At 38.8% G+C, this 22,972-nt stretch overlaps 1 protein-coding gene across 2 annotated transcripts; it reads left to right on the top strand.

Moving 5' to 3' along the window:
* Positions 1-1,440: 1,440 nt before the first annotated feature.
* Positions 1,441-22,010, top strand: pde6d (phosphodiesterase 6D, cGMP-specific, rod, delta). 2 transcript variants are annotated; one of them, XR_013505098.1, is made up of 6 exons: positions 1,441-1,667; positions 13,299-13,387; positions 15,525-15,650; positions 18,390-18,495; positions 20,629-21,376; positions 21,411-22,010. XR_013505098.1 is itself a non-coding variant. In XM_071903501.2 (5 exons), exons 1-5 carry the CDS (start codon positions 1,618-1,620, stop codon positions 20,708-20,710), a joined length of 453 nt encoding a protein of 150 aa, XP_071759602.1. In that variant the 5' UTR covers positions 1,441-1,617; the 3' UTR covers positions 20,711-22,010. The 2 variants fall into 2 exon arrangements, 1 of the variants encoding a protein (XP_071759602.1); XM_071903501.2 differs by having other exon boundaries at positions 20,629-22,010.
* Positions 22,011-22,972: the final 962 nt, after the last annotated feature.

Below are 22,972 nucleotides of genomic sequence, written 5' to 3'. Positions count from 1 at the left end.
AAAAGCTGTTTCAGAAACCTTCCCACCCTGACATCATAACATTTCTGGGGAAAACACTGAATACTTTTGGATTTTTGGGGAATTTTTGGGACTTTTGGGGATTTTTTTGGTGGTTGACTTCTAAAGCCGGGATATTCAATTAAAATTCCAGCAAGTCCAGTCACACAAATTTCCTACATCAAAGGTCTGGTCTATCGGAATATCTAACAATTGTCCATATTTTTGATAATGATAATAATAATAACTTTATTTGTAGAGCATTTTTCTAAAAACACGTTTTTTTCACAAAGTGGTTTGCATACAATAAAACACAAAGAAACAGTGAGGTAATTAGAATTAGATCAAATTATGGAAAATGAAAACAATTTAAAAAAAAATATGATTAAAAGGCCTACATGGTTATTGTATGTCTAGTCTTGTTTATTTATATAGCCCTTTATCACAAGCATGTCTCAAAGGGCTTTACATAGCATCATATACAGTACATGTCACATACTACATCATATATATATACTACATATACATCCTATACTATGTCATGTAGGTCACATACTTCATATACATCATATGCATACTATACATCATATACTATGTCATATACATCATTTTCACTAGATTGCATACATCATACTACACAAACACACTCATGCCTAATGGGCAATTTAGAGTCTTCAATCCACCTATTCTAGATACTAAACCTGCCTGCTGTACATACTGGAGCCTTGTCACTAAGTCACTTTCCACAAGAGGGGGCAATTCACTGGGGTACAGAGGGAGTGTGTGTGTGTGTGTGTGTGTGTGTGTGTGTGTGTGTGTGTGTGTGTGCGTGCGCACAGACACACACACACACACACACACACACACACCACACTCCCTCTGTACCCCAGTGAATTGTGTGTGTGTGTGTGTTATGGGCGTCAGTTGGGTATGGTAAGGTGTGGTATGCGCCATACCTTAAGGAGAGTAAAGATAAAGCAAAAACCATCATAAATCTATTTGGAAGCCATTGACCAAATAATAATATAATAAATAATATAATATCTAGAACATCCCTATGTCTAATAATTTATCACATTAACCAAATAATATATTGTCAGTCCCCACATCTAATATTTCATTACGTTTTGGTGGTAAATGATATTAAATGTAAAGACTTTGCCATACCTCTATATTGTGTGTGTGTGTGTGTGTGTGTGTGTGTGTGTGTTTGTGTGTGCGCGCGCGCGCGCGCGCCCGTGTGTATTTGTGTGTGTGCGCACACACAATGGCCGTTGCCATTGGTGACGCGTCTCTATCCAGTTTAGTCCTGCGCCAGCCTCCCCTTTACAGCTTGTGATTGGCTGGTGGGAGTTGTCCAGTGCCTCTGACTGGCTAGGCTAGCTGTCAGCTAGCTAGTTGAGTCTATTTAGTTTAGCTGGTTGTATTATCGGATCAGATTAAACCTGCAGCTCAGCAACGTAACGTGAACTACACCGTAGGCGGACTTTATGATATTTTGTGGTCAACGGTAGCACATTAGTTCTCTAGATAGGTTGCTAGTTTCGCTAACATCACAAGCAGCTTCATTATTTTTGTTGGCCATTTTTTCTCAAGGCACGAAAACGAAAGATTGCCGAAATGTCTTCAGACGAAGACAGGGCCAAGGACATTTTGAAAGGCTTCAAACTGTATCCTTTTTCTGTAGAGGAGGTTTGCTGGTGTTCCTCTCATGTTACTCGGACAGTAATAGGGTAATTGTCTGTCTTGTTTGTTACTAGCTAGCTAGATGGTAATAACATTTATTGTGGCTGTCTTTGGTCTAATGGTACTGTAATGTTGGCTACTGTAGCTAGCCTGTCATTAGCTTCACTTGCCATTTGTTATTAGTTAGCTGATGTTATTGTGCCTATTCTGATCTGACAGGATGAACAGCTGTTGCATCTGTTTCTATGTTATCGGAAGCTAGCTCACAAGAAAAACTGTCTACCAGCAAATATGCCAGGCCCTGCTTGGCTAGCTGCTCTCTGTGCTAGGTGAGCCAGCTGTAACCATAAAAACCTTTCAGTAACAGTTACAGACTTGCAATTAATGGCGATACAGGTAAGGTTGACATAGTTGGTTTTGACTGATGCATCATGCTGTCAGATGCCAGCTGTTCCTTGTCAAGCATCCTTATCTTGCTAGTGTAGCAAGCTGATGGCTAACAGTTATGTCAGCAGACGTAAAAAAAAAAAAAACTGTTACTACCGATAAGTATCTCATTATTTGGTTTTGCTGCAGGTTTACTCCATTTAAAAATGTGGCAATTCAATACTACTGTGCTTATTTGCAAACATGCATACCTGGTAAAATTGACACTCATATAACCCACCAAGCAGCTCTTATTTCAATAAAATGCCAGCCTTTAGACAATCTTCTTCCACCAAAACAAACCGTGAAGGGTGAGAGGGAACAGTGTGAACCAATTATAAAAGTTAAAGGTTAAATGTGTAATATTTCTGCTTTACTGAAGCATAATATGACTAGTAAATATCAGCAGAGGTTCCTGAATAGTAGTGAGTGAGACAACGTGAACAGCCAGAAAACAGAGATTTCTGCATTAAAAAAACACAGGAGCGGCCACTGTATTTTTGTAGTTGTTTGAAGGCCCTCCTACCACAGTGCCAAGAGACTTGGCTTGGACTTGCAGTCCTCTGCGAGCTAACATGCAGCTAGCTTGACTATTTAGCCTTCTAGCTAACCAATAGCAACAGTAAGTGACTTGTAAATAACAGTTCTGCCATTACTGAATATGTTAACTAACCTAGAAAAATCTCCTACACATTTTCTAATTAATGATTTTGTTGTTGTGTTCAACGTTAGCCTTTGTTACGCTGGTAGAGAGAACGTCAGGCCAAGCAGCGGGCATGTGCTTGAGGAGGGCAGAGGAGCGGCCAAGCCTTGAGTTGTTGTAATGACATCGCTGAACAATAGAGATCAGCATTGGACCAGAAATTACACATAGACAGATTTTATTGAATTGATTTATTGAAATTACCGCTTGGTAAATCAGATGTAGGCCTATGCTGAATTTGCCATCAGACCCTACCGTTTTGTTGAAGGTCTTAAAGGAATAGTTCACCCAAAAATTAAAATTTTGTTATTACCTAGGCTACTCACCTTCACATCAGTTGAAACACTGATGAAGTTTGTATGTCCACGTAACACACAGCAAGTTAGCTAGAGCAGCTCCATGTCAGCCTTCTCCAAAACAACTGAAGTGGCTGGGAATTGATTCTTTAGAGCAGATTTTTTCAATCATGGTCCTCAGGACCCAGAGCCCTGCAGGTTTTCGTTCTAGCGTTCTAATCGGGGACATATTTACACCTGGGATGCCAGGTGAATGCAATTAACTACCTGCTAGGATACATAGGTCGTTTTTTATTATGGCCGATTCTGTCCAGCTATCAGCTATGAGTTATCTCTTTGCTGTAGGCAGGATGGCAATTCTTTATACATGTGTGACTTATTGGCTGTAGGCAGTATGATAGCAAGGGACATTTGTATCTGAGCCCTGTTAACCATGTAATTTTGAATAAGACAGGCATTAGCTTTATGTATCTTGGTATCTATGTGTGTATCAGTGTGTCTATTATTACTATTGTTCGTTTTGTTATCATTTTTCTTATTAATAGTAGAGATATTATCTCAACGGATGGTGGATCACAAAACTGTATGAGCCACTTAGCAGCCAAACTTAGTTTCTAGAACAGAATTTCCGGGGAACAGAAAGTGCATGGTCAATTAGAATAGCTTAGTAGCCACAGCCAAAATTGACTAGCTCTTTGCTGTTGACTTGTGTAAGCCCTAGCCCAGGCCTTATTTTGATGAAAACAAGCTGAAGCTTTGCATCTGGGAGGTGATAGAGTGTGTGAGTGGATAAAAGTTAAGTAGCCATCAGGGCAGGTTGATGCTTCCCCTCTTATTGTCTTGACTGTCTTTATGTAACCAGCTAGGACTGAAATAGCCCCAGACTGTAATACCCTCTAGAAAAAGCAGCACACCAGCACTGCCTGCTACTGCTACTACAACTATGGCCCAGGCTTGCACTGCTCTACAACCAGTAAGAACTGGACATGTCTGTAGGTCATCTGCGGGGGGTCTGGTGGCAAGGCACATATGAACCACACAGTTGGACTCGGTACATCTCCGATTTGCAGATTTATTGAACATTATTGACCATAAAATTACTTGCAGCTACGGCAGCATAATCCAAGTGTTCTGAATTTTAACGATGGCACTGTGGGTCCAAACGTCCAGTATTTACCTCATTATCTCCAAGATTTCCCCCTCTCATGAAGCTGCGGACACCTTGTAGCGATCTGGTGCAAGAGTCTTGCTCCCTTTCATGTGCTCTTTGTAAGCTTGTACCTTTGAGTTTGACAGTCGTAAATGGGCTACAACTTGTAGCCAATGTGTATTCAAGTACTTTTTTCTGCTCGAAATTACAGTATTTCCGACGGCATTTGAAGGCAGTGCAGAAAATTAGATGAATATTGGAGTATTGGAGCCACAGTGCAATCATTTGGCTTCAGAACACATGGATTATGCTGCAGGAGCTATTTGGAGTAATTTTATGGTCATTTTTGTCCTTTTTGGAACTGTAAAGAATAAACCCTGGCAGAAGGCTGGCATGGAACTGTGTTGGCTAACTAGCTGTGTGTTATGTGGATATACAAGCTTCACCAGTGTTAACACTGACATGAGGGTGTGCACATAATGACCAGATGTTCATTTTTGGGTGAACTACTCCCTTAAGACAGTCCTCGATTTTTTTTCCAGAAATAGGCTTAGGTGCTAGGTGCTAGGTGCTATTCTAAATTATTATATATTATTATTATTCTAAATAATTTTAATGTTTTGGTTGGTTTGGGTTGGTGTCATCAATCGGTTGTCAAAATTCTCCAATCTCATATTTACAGTGAATATCTCGATTTTGATAGCGGACCAAGTGATCAGTGCATCCCTAGTGCAAAGGGGTTAATATAGTGCCCCTTATGGGCAAATCAGTGCCATTCTTGTGTCCAGGTTATGAGACACCACGACTATCTGTGTGCCAAATTAGAAAAAGGTTACCAATGTAAGCCTGAGTTATTGGACTTAATAATTTGAATGTACAACACAGGACGAGGTGAGGGGTAAAAGAAGTTGCTCATGACCTCTGTGTCAAACCAACCAATTAGTGCTATTGCAGTCTGCTTCCCCCGATGATTAATTTTTCATGAAAACTGATATTAAAAGTAACTAAAAGATCAAAATTCACAGGTTTTTCATGTTAACTCTTGTTAGCTTTCTTAGCTATCTTTTTCTTCGTTTTTGTTTTTATATTTTTAACTCTGTAGCACTTTGAGATTCACTGTGAATGAAAAGTGCAGTACAAATAAAATGCATTATTATTATTATTAGGATGTCCTGGTGGCTCAGTGATCTAAGGCATGTACCATTTAAAATGCAACCGGGTTGTGAACAGTGGCTGGTCATGGTGCATCCTGCTATAGGCTAATGCTAATTTTGACTAGTAAAGCTAATGTTGACAAGACAGCAGTGTGCTGCTAATGCTAATGTTAACTAGTAGTGTTGCCATGACATCAGAATTATGACTTCGATACCAGTACTAAGTTTAATATCTAAAATTTTGGTTGCCCCCCTACACAGGGAGGTCAGAGGTCAGGGTCAGCTGCAGAGCAGCACCCCTGGAACTGGTTGGGATTCAGCGTCTTGCTCAAGGACCTATTCTCCACGCCACCCTGCTGCCCAACTTATATTAAGTTCTTTACTTAGCCTACCTAATGTTTGTTTGACCTCTTAAAGGTAAAAATGATATGCAGTACAGACTATACATCTTTTCCTTGAACAGCTAGCCTTGTGAATGAGCTCCTGTAATGTGTTTTCCTTGTTAAGGACTTCTCAATGGGCTCCAACAGTACCAAACCCACCAGCTAAACCACTCTAAAAGCCCAATTCAGCCCTGTAAAGGTGATTCTGGTGATAATGGGGATTATGATGACCATGTCGATGGCGATGATGATGATATTGTGTTAAGTGTCAATTGATTATTGGATTTATTGTATTCCTCTCCTCCCCTGCCTGTCTGTAGTGTATCAAGGTTAGGGCTTGGGTTGGTCTGTAGCTGGCCTGGCTTCTTTTTACTTTCTGTTCAATCAGTTTAAAAGGTGAAATTTACTATACATTTATATATTGAAAACCTTAGGAAATGACTTCATGCATATCATGAATAAATTGCACTGTTCACATGTTACACTGATGGGATTGTTAACATTTTGAATTGATTGAACTGAAAACCCTGGTCTTTAGGAGACTAGAGATGGGGTTTATTTGTACTGGGTTAGGCTGGGAACTAGGAAGCTGCCAGCATTTTGAACCATCAGCCTCTCTTTAAAAATGAATGCAGACTAAAAGATGACAGCAGCTACTCACTGGGGACTCATTAACAGGTGTATATGTGCGTGTGCATGTGTGTGTGTGTGTTTGTGTGTGTGTGTTCTGACAGATGGCTGCAGGCACCCTGGAGGTTAACACACACACACAGAACCTGCATTGATCCTTGGAGAGAGTATTGTGCAACCTTGTCTGATGTTTTTGAAGCTGAAATCGATTGCTGAAGTTTTTATTAGTGGTTCAAGCACGTACTAACGAACCACTATTGTTTTGCTACTGATTTATTTTTATTAGGGGTTCAAGCACTGTAGGTGCTGGGATTCTTTCTTTCTTTCTTTCTTTCTTTCTTACTTTCTTTTTCTCCACTAAAAGTGTCTGCAGCTGTGAAACCACAAGTCCTACAGCAACCATATTTGGCAGGTGGGCTCCTACGGCCCCCCACTACTCAGGCAAGGCAGCTCATGCATGTTGGCCAGATGGTGGCGCTATAACAAGCAACTTTACGTTTTGGCCAATAACTTCTGAACATAGAGAGAAAATTCTTGGGTCCCTAGGTTCTTTTGAAGGTGCGGGGTTTAACCCATATATCACTTTCAATGTCCATATTGGCTTTTCTGCCATTTTAAAGTTTTTAAAATCACTTTTTTCGCAACTCCTCCTAGGCTGTTGATCTGATTCATACGAAACTTGGTGTGGACATCTTGGGAACATCACCTGTAAAAGTTACATAAAAATAAATGATAGGCCAAATTTTGGCTTTGGGTTTGGTTTTTATCAACCAATGAACTTTTAACAAAACACAGTCTAACAAAAAATTGGCCATAACTCATTCCATTCATGTAATTAAACCAAAATTTGAAACACATGTTGAGGAGTGTTGTTGAAATTTGGTCATGATTGATGAAAGTGGGTGTGGCTTATTACATAATAATCAAATCTCCATAGATATTAAAATCAAAAAGTTTGTAAAAAATCAGCCGTATGTCCTAGAGAGTTGAAATTTTCAGGACGCCGGTACCTGCCCCCGATTATGAAGTCACCCCCCTCTGTTTATAGCAGAAGTGAAGATCGTAATCGAAAGTAGAATGTAGATCGAAAGTAGATCGAAATGTCCAGCTGCAAATAGTTTGATAAATTGACAATGTGATATGTTCAAGATAGTTTGATCAATCTTTACCAAGCTAAAGACAAACGATGACTGTACTCTCAAGATTGATGTCTGTAAAGCCATGTTTAAATTGATTAGTGGAGGGCACTAATGCAGTTATTCAACATAGATTGGGCTATCACAAAACTTGTCCCTTTGTTTTGTTTCCTCACTCTGGCACAGCAAAGCCAGTGGCCTAGAGCTTAAGGCACAGGTCTTCAGAGCACCAAATTGTGAGTTTAACTCCCAGACCTACCATCACTAAGTCATGAATATCCAAGTAACAGAAAACTGTGTATGATAATGCATTTTGATAATGCATTTTGAATTTTCATTGAAGAGTAAATCAACACTAAATCACATAGAGCAGAAAACTCTCTAAACTCTTTATGGATTGAAACTTTCAAGCATGTTGCACTTCTTGCCACAGTCCAATCAGTGATGTCAAAGCACGTGCTTGGCATCATCCGTCAAAGGCAAAACACCTGATTTGACATCACTGATTGGAGTGTGGCCAGAAGTGCGGCATGGTTACTCAGTGGTTACTACAATTGCCTCACAACAACAAGGTTGTGGGTTTGAATCTCCACCCCGGGCAGTTCTGTGTGGACTTTGCATGTTCTCTCCATGTTTGCGTGGGTTTCATCCCATAGTCTAAAGACATGCAGGTCAGGATTGGAGACTCTAAATTACCCTTAGGCGTGACTGTTTGTGTATTTTCTATGAGGTGTATGATGTAGTATGGTGTGTGACATGTACTGTATGTAATGGTATGTTAAGCCCTTTGAGACATGCTTGTGATAAAGAGCTATATAAGTAAACATGACTTGACAAGTGCATCATGGTTTAAAGTTTCAACCCATAGAGAGCAGTGCAGCAGCAATATTGTGCCCCATGTGATTTAGTATTGATATGTTTTTTAAAGGAGAGCACTATAAAGTTCTATAAAGTGCTTAGCACTGTCAATCAGAGGCTGCAGTATCATAATTGTTGTAATTAAGTGATATATTTGACAAGTCATGGGCTGCAAAATTTTCCATTGCAAAATTTCATTGCAAATTCTCGTCAAACAAAAATTTTCAAAATCGCCCAAATTGAGGCCAAAGGTCCAAAATTTAGGCTGTAAATCCCACACCGTGAGTCCAATTGACAAACCTTGGTACACACATTCTCCTTGCATAATCTGAAAAAAAAGTTTTTTCCGCTAAGGATTTTTCAGTTTTGCACCTATCATCACCAAACTTGGTATGTAGCCAGAGGGCCTTGAGATACACTTTGTAACCACTTTCCAGCAAAATCCGCTAAACAATATGGCCACCATATCCAAATGAACTTTTCAATGGGCGTGGCCTAACACAAAACTGGCTATAACTGATACACCATTGGTGCAATCAACACAAAACCTGGTGAAATTGTTCAAGAGAGGACAACAAGCATGTCTGCAATGGCATTTTCAAATCAACCAGTAGGGGCACCACAATAGCCACAAACAGTATCTCCTAATCCCGAAATGTGGTTCACATACTCTAGGACCATGGATTAGGTAGGTACAGCAGGTTGGACCTGATTGATGAAAGTGGGTGTGGCCTATGATGTAATAGGGGTGGGTAATATGAACTCAAATTAATATCACGGTATTTTCCACTGTCTGGACAGTATCGGTATTACATCATGGTATTCAAAATGTTATAATTTAACATTTGATAATAAAATTAATACATGTGTTTTATCTTTATAATACCAAACAGAGTGAGACGACGGACAATATTATGCATCTCAAATGCTTTTATTGTGCAAATGTTGTCTTTCTCCAACTGAGAAGCAAAGGTAGGCTATAGGCCATGAAAAATATGAAAAAAAAACCTAACATTTTAAATATTGCAAGTATGTATGTAAAGAATGGCCTCTAAATTGATGTGGGCATTTAAACACACTCCAGTTAGCTGCATAGAAAGGTAGGAGATACGCATGGCTTCTGTTTTTGTCGGACTACACACCCGTCTGTTCTGTATTTTAGCCATATAAATGTATATAGATGCCACGATTTTGCTTACTATGGTCATTTATCACCATGTCGGTAAACAAAATAGAGGATACATAAACCAATGTCGCTTAAATAAATGTTGGAGATGAGGTTATCTGTGGAGCCGCTGAGAAGCTTCTATTTGGTAACGGTACACCTACACCACACTACACATTAGTATCCTATATGTTACATTTAAGTTCCTCATGGTACAACTTGAGTTATTTATGGAAAAAAAGTAAAACTAGATAACTGTGTTCACTTACCCATATGTAAACCATATGTAAAATGTAGACAGGCTCAACACAATGGGCAGACCACGGACAGAACAAGAACAGAGTTAACCGCAATATATTCTATATATATATATAATAATAATATAATATATATATACTGTATATATATATATATATATATATATAAAAAGTCACTAGAAGTCGCCAGATAACATCATACGCTACTTTGCATATCAATATAACCTACAGTCCCCACTCTCAGCGGAGGGCTGCGATCATCAGACCTCTCTGGATTAGACAAGTGAGCAAACCGGCATCAGCCGTATCAATTTATTGCCAAATGCTTTGGGATTCAACACATTAACACTGTTCCCCATGGTCAGAAAAAATCCCCAGATTTGTCACTAGGTATTGCAAAATCCATATCATAGCAGAACGTCATACCAGTGTTGACTTCTGCTGATGTCATCACTCTTGTGCAGAAATCATCACTAATCATCAGGTTTGGGACACCTTGGGACACAGCCTTAAGTAACAATCTACTGTTGTCTAAAGAAAACATCAAGGTGCTTTCAGTTACCTGGTTCCACAGTAAATACTCCTTGGGGGCTTGGACCGACTGAATGCTTTTCTGCTGTCACTGCATCACAACCGTAGGTGATTTTGACTTTATCAACACTGTGAAACAATGGCTCCGTGTTCCTCTCTATAAAAAAAGCAGAATTTGAGAAAAAATATGCTATCGACGCAGCGCTATTGATGTTAAAAGGCGCATCAACCGGTGAATATCAAACTTCAAACTAACTTCACCCCGGTGATCAACGGAGCCTGAACTGATCCAGTCATTGGTCAACTGATTTCCGCCATTTTTAACATTGTGAAAAACTGTTTTTCCCTACGGCTTTTCCAGTTTTTCACCAATCAGCACCGAATTTGGTACATAGCTAAATGGTGATGAGATACACTTTGAAAGCATTTTCCAGCTAAATTAGATAAACAATATGGCCACCAGCAACCAATGACAATAGACGTGGCCTAACACAAACCCGCCCATAACTCTGTGACCATCAATACAAAACTTGTTACACATATTCAGCAGAGATCATCAAGCATGTCTGGAACAGCATTCCAAATCATCTTATAAGGGGCGCCAAAAATGTGGTTGTTGTTGTGGTTGTGTTCCCTACAAAAGATAGCTGAAATGGTTCTTCAATGCCATGAGTGCTTGAACCACGGCATTGCCGCTTGTGGCTATATTTTTATGTGTAGTTTATAAGGAAGTAATTTGAGGGGAATGAAGGGTGATGGCACTCCTCTACTCAAAGTAGAGGAGGATAATGATTTACCTGCCTATAATTTTCTGTAATGACACGTAGAACAGTGTTTAGGAAGTAATCAGACATTGTGATGTAGCATGACTGGTGTTCCACAGAGTGGCCTGGATTATTCTGGAAGGAGTGGAGGAGGAGGTGGAGGATGAGTTTGAGTGGAGTTGGGACTTAGTTAGACTTGAGAGGATTAGAGGAAGCATTCAACTCAGCACACATTTCTAGAAAGACAGAGGTAGAGGTGGGGGAGGGTGGAGATGGTAAAGCACTGTTACCATATAGGATTTGACCCATATGCGGTTTTGAAGGCCAATACCAGTACTGATATTTTTTTCTGCTGATAGCAGATATCAAATAAATCTTTAAATATGACTGTTTCCATCCGCCCAAAAATTCCAAATTTAGTTACAAATTACTAGGATTCAGAATTTGTTTTATTTGCAGGGTGGAAAAGCCTCAACAGCATTTAGAGCATCATTGGACACTAGATTTGGAGTAAAATCCTTCCACACCACACTGACATTGATAGTTTCACATTTGAGCTATAAGATGCATTGTTATTTTTGAGGCCTATGTTCTAAAGTTTCTGTTTGGAAAAAATACTTCATACTCTAAAATGCCATGTCAAAGTGTACCAGTAGATGGTGTAGGACTACTCTGTCTACTGCTTTCAGCTAATCCACACAGTCTCCTCAGAAAATAAACCTTTAATATGCCCAGGGCAAATTCTAAATATTAGCCACATACTTGTTTGGGCTATATATTAGTGGCTATATATTGCTTGGTTTTAATGTTTTTGTTGTGTATTAGTGGTGATGCATGTAGAGGAAACAATTGGCCTCTCTGTGTTGGAAGCTTGTCACTCATCTAATAGTTGTGTGGTAAAATGGCAAGTCAGTGTCCTGGGGCTTGGGACTCTGTGTGTGTGTGTGTGTGTGTGTTTTGAGGCTAATTGCTGGGGGGAGGGAGAGGATCTGGGGATAAAGGGCATCACAGATGGTCTAGAGACGTGTGTGTGTGTGACACTAAGTAGTGACTGAGTGTGAAGGCTAAGGAGTGTGCGGTGTCTGTTCATACACACTGTTTGTCTCTTTCAGTCTGATATCCACAGTTTAAGTGTTGCCTGTCAGGAGCTAGACTCACTGTAATGGGTGTGATGTGCGAAGGGATTGTGATGAACAAACCTGAAAAAGCTTGCCTGACAGTGGAACCACAGGCTAAGGCCCTTTACTGGCGTCTGTGATTGAAGGTTGTATTGTTGTCATTGTGGTTGTGGAGGTCAGGAACAGCTGACCAACTGCCAGCCTGATGGGACAGCTACCAGCTACCAGTGAGCATCATTTACATAAGGGCTTATCAACCTCCTCTTTCTCATGTGGATTGAGGTTACTAACCTACGAGACGACAATGTTTAAGCGACCGATATGGTTTTTTGAAGACTGATGATAATATTTTTTGGATAGAAGTCTCCCCCAGAATTGTTTTCTTGTCAGGGTACTACTGCAGTACGATTACTACTATTAGTGCTACTGGTACCACTGCTGCTACTATTAGCCTTCTACTACTACTAACACTACTAATAATAAAAAGGCATATCCATGCATACTTGTGTGGAATCTGATCAGATCTCATTAGAATCAATTCAGGGCTTCCCATAGGCAACCAGTGTAGTATCGATTAATTCTACAATAAATATGTAATCAATCAAACTGCATCAGATCCATCATATCAGACTGGACCAGAGCCCCTTTTTAATAAAAGGACAATATCGGCTCCATATATCACCAAACCCATACATCTGGCCAATATATCTAACCGATATGTCTTCCATCATTACGGAGCTCATTTTAATCTTCCTATGACCCATGTTTATTCCTGTGTTAAGACGAAATACAAACTGAAACCTCTCTACAGCTGAATGGCAATTTATTTTACAATAAATTGGAAATAAGAGGTACTGATCTTATTCAAAAGGCTGCTATGACTGTATAACAGTTTTGTACTTCAGCAGAAAAGCACAGTTTGGTATAGTTTCTTCTTCCCTCTAGTGGTTCAACGCTGCCATGGTGTGTTGCAGTGTAATTCCCGTCTTTCTGTATATTCTTTAGTTTTGTTGTTGTTGTTGGCCGTTAACCCCTCCCTATCAGTAACTGGATGAATCTTCGGGATGCAGAGACTGGCAAAGTGCTGTGGCAGGGAACTGATGACCTGTCTCTACCAGGTGTAGAACATGAAGGTACACGCACACTAAACATGCTAAACATACAGCAAACACAGAGAAAACATGCCGGTGTTACAAAAAAAGCATGTCAATGGATTTGAAATGTGTACATGTAATAAGTTAACATCTAGAGCCTTTTTCTGAGATGTGATATTGAGGATCTCTAAGTGTTTAACGCTACAATGATGCATTAATTATTAAAGATGTTATTAAATAAAATAGTGAATATGATGGAAATTAAGCAATCAAATGCCTTGATTAATTAACTTGTTAATGAGTATATCAGATATATATATGTATATATATATATATACATATATATAGTTATATATACACATTGGGTATATGCCTAAATTCCTCAGTCAGCATATGGAAATGTCCCAGTAGAATACTCACTGGTGAACAATATGCATCATGTTCACTCCTATTAATCAAAACAAGGGAACCATATGCATCACATGCACTCCTATAAATCAAAATGATGGAACGATATCAATCACATGCACTCCTATTAATCAAAATGAGGGAAGGATATGCATCACATGCACTCCTATAAATCAAAATGAGGGAACGATATCCGTCACATGCACTCCTATTAATCAAAATAATGGAACGATATCAATCACATGCACTCCTATTAATCAAAATGAGGGAAGGATATGCATCACGTGCACTCCTATAAATCAAAATGGGGGAGCAATATACATCACCTGCATTTCTGTTAATCAAAATGAGGGAATGATATATATCACATAGGGCTGGGCGATATTGCAAAAAATATTGTAAAAAATCAAAATGATTATACATTTTGTGTGTGTGTGAATGGCGTGTGGATGGTGTGTGTGTGTGTCAGGGTTTTATGTTTTTGTGTTTTTGTTTTGTCTTGTTTTGCATATTGCACATTGAGATCTGCCCCTTAAGTATATGTGTTCTACTTTTTCATTGTAAAATAAAATAATTCCCCCCCCCCAAACAAAAGGAAGGAACGATATGCAGTCCTATTAATCAGAACGAGGCATCAATATGAATCACGTGCACACCAGTTAATCAAAATAAGGCAACGATATGTGTCACGTGCACTTCTATTTATCAAAACAAGTGAACAATATATATCGTATACTCGTATCAATTAAAATGAGGTAACAGTATCACATGTAGTGCAGTCCTATTAATCAGAACGAGGCATCAATATGAATCACGTGCACACCAATTGATCAAAACGAGGGAACGTACACATTGCAACTAAATACGATTGTCACTCCTCATTGGAGTGCTTAATCCTGTTACATTCACACACATTTGGGTTATTAAGGAGAGTGACAACCGCATTCTACAACCGAACTCACTACCTGAAAATTCAGGTATTGACAACCGAATTTGAGAGCGGATTCGGTTAGTCCCGAGTAGTGTGTACCAGAACTGGACTGGACAACTGGTTGTGACGTGGCGTCAGGCGCAACACTCGTTACGTTACGTTATGTAACATTATCACTCCTGGTTACCCGTACATACACAGTCCACTAATTTTACTCTGCTCTGCTCCAGTGTGTACCAGACATGCAAATTCACTCTCATTCATAAATTTGGTTGTCACTACTGAATTCTGGCAGTGTGTACGTAGCCAATATGTATCATGTGCATCAATTTATCAAAACCAGGGAATGATTTTTATCACATGCACTTCTATTAATCAAAATGAGGGAGAGATATGCATCATGACCACTCCTACTAATTAAAACAAGGGAACGATATGTATCAAATGCAGTCATTAAATCAAAAGGAGCTCTATCCCATTCACACAGAATAATATTTTGTGTCCTCCATGATGTGGCAATTATGGCCTCTGCATGTAATAGAAATCTTCCTTTGGCCTGTCCTGTGAACTTCCTTCCTTCCTCTCATCCTTTACCTTGGTACATCTTAACAAACTGTTACATATGGATCTTCTCAAAATGACAAATGGAGCTACAGCCAGAACTGAGGGTGGCATCACTCTTCTAATAAAGCACTATTGTATGCTTACTGGGCATTCACATCTATTTTGTAGTAATAGATGTGAACGGCCAGTTACAATACCAACTTCAACTAGTTCTTACTCTCCTCTCCTCTCCTCTCCTCTCCTCTCTCTGACCGTTTTACTCATTGTCTCTAGCTCGGGTTCCCAAGAAGATCCTGAAGTGTAAAGCAGTGTCCAGAGAACTGAACTTTTCCTCCTCAGAGAAGCTGGAGAAGTTCAGGCTGGAGCAGAAAGTTTTCTTCAAAGGGCAGTGTCTAGAAGGTAAACAGCCAAAGCACTGGACTGTCTACAAGGACAATCTGAACCAGGGTTACCACCGATATGGACAATATGGTTTTTTGAGGGCCAATACTGACATTTTTGGTTTAAAGCTGCTGACATCCGATATTTTATACAGATATGCAGGATCTTTACATTTGACCATTTTGATGACAAAAAAAGTCTTCCATGTGTTTGCTCCAGAATTTTATTCTTGTCAGGGTGGAAAAGCCTCAGCATTTAGAGACGGAATCGCCACTTGCAGCTATGTTTCTCATTTGATTTTAGAGCCATGACCTTAAATTAAGGCTGCACGATACTGGCTTTTTTTTTTACACAGTTCCTATTTCAGCACTTGAAAGTAAATAAACATTAATGATTAGGATTTACTCAGTTTTAATTAATTCACTTTACCAAAATATCTAAAATATCTCATAAATATTGTAGTCTTCAATCTTTTATTCAAGGCTTCTCAGTGAGTCCGAACATTTTACATTTATAGGGAATCTTTTGAATGGTTTCTAAAGGTTGTGCTTGCTCCTAAATGTTACTTTGTGTTCTTCAGTCCTGCATCTCAGTAGAAAAGGTATCCCACTTTTGATGTTACTACCTGATGCTAACCCTAAAGGCCATTATGGACAGCCATTTTGAGGCAATGCATAGGGTGTGTGAGAAGTCTGGAATCAAACTAAACCAGTATTAAAACTGCTTGTGGGATTCAACCCCACTCTTCCATTCACAGACCAGAACCCCTATAGCCTTCAAGCTTGTTCATGCTTCACATGGAAATGGATGCAATGGAGTGCATGTGGTCAAAATGATATAATTGTGGTCAGAATGACTGGGTCCATTGGAATTATGCACAAGGTCTTACACAACCTGAAATGCTGACAGCGCCGCAACACCTCCATGCATTGATTTCATTTTATAAGTGGTAGGGACATGTAGGGCTGCAACTAACGATTATTTTCATTGTCAATTAATCTGTCAATTATTTTCTCAATTAATCGATTAGTTGTTTGGTCTATAAAATGTCAGAAAATGGTGAAAAATGTCGATCAGTGTTTCCCAAAGCCCAAGGTGACGTCCTCAAATGTCTTGTTTTGTCCACAACCCAAAGATATTCAGTTTACTGTCATAGAGGAGTAAATAAACCAGAAAATATTCACATTTAAGAAGCTGGAATCAGAGAATTTTGACTTATTTTTCTTAAAAAATTACTCAAACCGATTAATCGATTACCAAAATAGTTGGCGATTAATTTAATAGTTGACAACTAATCGATTAATTGATTAATCGTTGCAGCTCTAGGGACATGTAAGGGGTTCTCCCCCAGAAGATTTTTTGCTCATTATGTGCAATTTCATGCATTTTTACATTATTTGGCATGGCTCGTGGCACCTCTAGTATTGAAGATCTTTTTAGAGATCCAAGTAATTTTACAGCCAGTACCCGATTTCTGATGGTGTTTTTATCATTATTTACCCTCAAAAACAAATTAGGCCGTATGACAAATACTGTGATAACGTGGCAGGTATTGTGATTATTTGACCATTGACCTTATTACCCTCAAATAACCTTTTCACAGAAACACTGCATATGTCACTATACAGTTATTAACTTGAATCTTAAATTTATCAAATTAAAGATCTTCACTTACCTCTGTATTGTATTTTAATGGAATTATTTTATATAATTATTATAATTTGATGGAAGATTTCCATAACACTGAGCACTAACAGCTCCATACATAAAATAAACAGAAAAAACAGTGCAGTTGTTAGTTAGTGCAGTGTCCTGCCTGGATTTGGGGTTTGGTTGGAATGGCTGCTCTCTGCTGTCTCTCTGACCCTGACTCCCTCAATCTCCTACTGTCCTTCCTATGATATTGATAGAATCGACAACATTACCTTTTAAAAAAAAAAAAATACAATTTACTTGTTTCATATTTTACTAGCATTTCCCTGTTCCATTTCTCCCTGAAGGTGATCGTACCTGGCTATCACTAATATTTTCTGCCACTTCCCTTAAAATTGGCTCAACTTCCTCCTGCTACAGGAAACAAAAAAGCTCTCAAAATATCATCGATTAATATTTATTATACAATGGCCTGGATGACTAATTCATTCTGTTTGGCTGGAGGGGTGTTGATTGATTTCAGATAGCCACATGGCTATGGTCCTTATCACTTTTCTAAATTATCGCACTATGTTGAGACTTGCTTACAAATTGAATGATATTGTGTACAAGGCTACACAATATCGGCATCTCTTTTATATGATGGCACCAACAACAGCTTTAGGAAAACCAGGAATACACTTCATTTAGCTTTATTAACTTTCTTCATCGTCTAATCACCTGAACTCTGCTGGCCTGTCTCACCTCAGTTAGATAGAGCAGTGCATGTATTCAGAAGTTTTTAAAGGGGATGAGAAGAGCTGATTTGATTGGCCATGATTGACGGCCACCCTTACCTATTGGTACTGTATTCTTCTTAATCCAACCCCTTCACAACTAGAGTATGTAACTAGAAAAAAATCTGGTTTTAACTATCCGGATGATTGCAGACTTTTCACACACACTGTAGATGAGCAATATGGCCAATTTTTTTTCTCTTTTTCTCTGCTGAAGGCAACATTGTAAACTCAAATTATGCTTGCAAAGAGTTTACCAGCAGGCTAAATGTATGTTGTGTGGCTGTTGAAGAAGCATTGAGCTCTATCTCTGTGTCTCTGTGTCCAGAATGGTTTTTCGAGTTTGGTTTTGTCATCCCTAACTCCACCAACACATGGCAGTCTCTGATAGAAGCAGCACCAGAGTCCCAGATGATGCCAGCCAATGTTTTAACGTAAGTCTCTGCCCATACGCTGTTTTATCTCCTCTCTGCTTATGTTTCCATACTGCTGATACACATCTTTTTATCTCATCTCTAGCTATGTTCCCATACATCTGTTGAGTGAATTTCAATCAAGCTTTTTTAAAAGTCGCCAAAAATAAAACAAATCAGGTGTGTTTTCGTCAGCTGGGTTGAAGTGAAGAAATCGATTTCCTGAAGTAAAAAAAAAACCACATCCGTGTTATTGCTCTTTAGTGTCAGCTGATGTTAGTTATATTTCATGTTTTCATGAAAACCCTAAAGGTCATTATGGTCACACAACTAATGGTCATACAGACACGATGTGGACTTAAACATGTTAGAAGCAATGTGTGGCATGTCTGGAGGTCGTCATTACTTATTCAACAAATTTTTTCTTTTGTGGCGATATTGAGGAAATATTATCAAGTCTTCCCATTTCTATTTAGCCTTTCTAATTTGATTAGTCGTAATTAACATTAAAAAAAAAAACAGCTTGTGTTGTTCAGACGATTGTCATACAATTACTTGTTTTGCCATTTTTTTTTCAAGGAGCATATAGTAGCATATTGTAGTTCTACCTAGAGCTGGGCGATATGACCAGAATATCATATCACAATATTTTACAATACAATATTTGACGGCATTTGGTTTCATTTGGTACATCACTCTAGGACACCAACCAATGAATTCACCCAGGTTTCTCCATTCAGATTGTTGACCATTCATACTATGCTTAAAAAATAAGGAAAACCGAACTATAATTAGGGAATCAATTAAAATGGTATTAAATTCCACTACTTTTATTATGAAAATTAATTTTCCACTAGTTGTATGATTATGTGACTGAATACTAGACTCCACTAGCAGCTTGGAAAATGTCACTTCAGGACGGTAACATCCTAAGTTTAGTATTGGTAAAGTTTAGTGTCTGGTATGACAGAGAACATAATGTGATGCACTCCTGTTAGAGATCGATTTAGATCAATGTGCAATTTAAATATATAATGTATTTCAATGAAAAGCAATAAAATACCATTCTATGGTAAATAAGGTATAATAAATAAGGTATACTGCCCAGCCCTAGTTCTACCTTACTGTTGTTTAGGACCTTACCTTAGAATTTGATTTGGTTTACAATTATATTGCCTCTTATTCCCAGTGGTAATGTGACCATATAGACCAAGTTCTTCATTAGTAGTTGTAATATATTGCAATGGTTCCCAAACTGGGGTCTGGAAACCTCCAGGGGTCCTTGAGTGGGTTCAAATGGACCCATGGAGGTTGAATTTCACTATAAAGATATACCATGTAAGATGTATGATTGCAGAGTGCTTATTCAGATGACTGATCTGTTTTTATTCATAATTTATGCAAGTAAAAACACTCTGATGTAAGATTATAGGCTGGATTAAACTGAAAATCTTACATAGGTTACTTTAAATTCACTAAAACATTAGCACAGTGAAAGAATGTATCAGGATGATTACTTTATCATTAGATTTCACTGTCCCCACTCTTATCTCCCCTATCCCCTGATCTCCTCCATAATGTCATATCTAACTTCTTAAATCGCATTCCTTTGGACAGAATCTAGGCGACATAGAAAAGTTTTGTTGTAGTTCTTAATAATGGTAATGTACTGTATATCTCTGTTTTTCTGTGGTACTGTTGTTATAGAGACACTTAAATGACAATACCAGATTTGATTTGAGTTTTTTATATTTAATATCCGTTTGGTGTAAACTTTGACTGTTTTTATATGCTTGTGCAATGATATTTTTAAATGATTTTTGCCATACATCTTGGGCTCATTCATTCATTCAATTCCAAATGGCATAGAAAACAACTCCTGAGACTTCTAATTTCATTGGTAAAGCTAATCCATCACTGTGAATGAGAAGCCAACAATCTAGTTTTGGAAAGATCAGAACGGTAATATCAGCCTATAAACTTTTACATTTTGAAAGAAATTCCATTCACCCTTTCGTGTTAATATGCACATTGGGGAACACCATGAGAGCCAAGATAGATAGGTTACGATCTACAGAAATGAGCAAAAACTCCAATCACACTGGAATTGTCCTTTAATACCTCAGTTAATGTCTATCTCTCTCTCTATTCCAGTGGTAATGTGATCATAGAGACCAAGTTCTACGATGATGAACTTCATGTCAGCACCTCCAGGGTACGACTCTTCTACGTCTGACCTCCGACCCCTGACCCTACCCTCCCTAACGCCGACTTTCTGCCAAGATCTATAAATTACCAAGTCGAGGCACTATTTTCAGACATAAATAGCTTGTTGCTGACCTGGGATCAGCATGCTTTGTCCAAAAAAAACAGCTCTGGTCCCACAGTAACTGAACTGAGCGTTGTTGTATAGGAAACTTGGTTGTTTTATTGTCATTGTCTTGGCCTGAATCATTTCTAGATCTTGGGAGGAGAGGGAAGAGGTGGAGAGAGAAGAAGAGTTAATCTTTCCATTGTTTGCACTTTTCCCAGATCAGCTCTCTCTGCCTTTTCCCCAACAGACTGTTCCACTGTAAATATATCACCACTGATCTCAAGTCAGCCAGGGAGCCACTCTGTAAATTAACTGATTTGTAAATTTTTTTTGAACTCCCCACTCTCACTCCACGGTTGCATTTACTCAGGAACAGAAAATCAGACTTGGAACTTGCTGTGGCACAGATTGGATCTTCTCATGGCCCGGTCTAAACATGAAAAAACTGGACATGTGATTTCTCTGTTTAGACAGCCACGAGAGCTATGTGACAAGTATATAAGATGCTTTGTGTCAATGGGAATGCAGCCCAACACCTCTCCTGAGCTGCGTTCAACAAGAGGTTATGATCGTGAAACATAAGCCAATGTTTGCTAAAACGAGCAAAGATTTCCTGTGGTAGTCTAGCTCAGTGGTTTTCAACCATGTGCCATGCAGGTCCAGGAGTCTGCACGTTCCCATTTCAACCTAGCAGCTGATTTCGCCGGTTAGTTCCTCCTCTCTGGTTGAAGGTGTGTTAAAGGAATAGTTCACCCAACTACAGACTGGTGGGTCACACATGATTGAAAACCACTGAGTTAGAATGTACCATATTCATTAGCAAACAGCCTGGGGAGGCGGTACATGGCCAGCATGAGGTTTTTTTTTTCTTTAAAGTATGACATTTTGCACTATTGTGCTGATATTTGGCTAAGAGTTAAATGACATTTATTTCAAACATTGAAGTTTCAACTGAATCATTACATCATGCAGATGGGCATGCATTGTTTATTCACAATAGTTCACCTGTTTACTATTTTATTCCAAGTAGACAGAGTTGCAAAACAGCTCGGTAAACGGCTTGTTGAACGCAGCTCTGCTCTACGCGTCCTGGCTAGATTTTGAACTTTGGCTTCCCATCCATCTCACGGCTGTGATGTCATTGTTTTGGGTTTTTTTAGCTGCTAACTGAGCTCTGTAAAATAGACTTGTGTGTTTAATACAACAGGAGGTGTGGATTAAAGTTGTCAAATGTTTAATAACTTGATGTCGCGTCTGGTCTTTACTGTGTTCACGTTGGAGGACTGAGATGATCTGCCAGCACATTGTGTCATGTTCAATAGTGTTTTTCAAGGACTGATTCTGTCAAGTCAGTGGCTCTACAAATTAGCTCATTGATATACATATGATCATTATATGAAGAATTGGCTAACAAGGTGAAAAAGTCATTTTTCATTTCATTGTGACTTTAATCGCCGCAGTTTTCACAGGCAGCGATGTTGACTCCAAAGTCCTGTTCCATGCTGATCTTTACTGTTGCTCAGCATGGTGATGTTATCAAGGGCATCGTGACATATTAATAACCAGCATGAAGGTTTGACTGATACGAGCTTTTGAAGACCGATACCGATATTTTTTGATTGAAGCTGCCAATATTTTTTTCCAATATTTTCTGCTGATATTCAATATCTTCAAATTTGATCATTTCATACCAAAAAATTCTAAGTGTTTAGATTTCCCCCCAGGATTTTATTGTCGTCATGATGGAAAAGCCTCGAAAACAGAATTTAGACCATCATTGGACACTAAAACTCTATTGAAACCCTGGATGATATCTCACTATTGAAACCTAGGTATGCATAGATAATAAAATATATCATACATATACACAGTCAGGTGGATTGGCGACTCTGAATTGTCCATAGGTATGATTGGGAGTGTCTGTCTACCTAAACTGGCAACCTATCCAGAGTGTCTCCCTGACTTCCATCCAATGCATGCTGGGATAGGCTCCAGCCCCCTGTGACCCAAAATAGGAATAAGCGGGAAAGTGAATGCATGAATGTATTCAGACTGCATCACACTGATATATGGGTTTTACCCGAGCCAGCACTTCTTATTCTAAAGAATGGGTACCAACATGGCCAAACACATCACACTTTCGTATGAATTATCATTGCCTTTAATATTGCCCTGTTTTAAGTT

Source organism: Centroberyx gerrardi, chromosome 9 (assembly GCF_048128805.1).
Source record: "Centroberyx gerrardi isolate f3 chromosome 9, fCenGer3.hap1.cur.20231027, whole genome shotgun sequence".
Classification (NCBI taxonomy): Eukaryota; Metazoa; Chordata; class Actinopteri; order Beryciformes; family Berycidae; genus Centroberyx; species Centroberyx gerrardi.
This window is presented reverse-complemented; position numbering and strand designations above follow the sequence as displayed.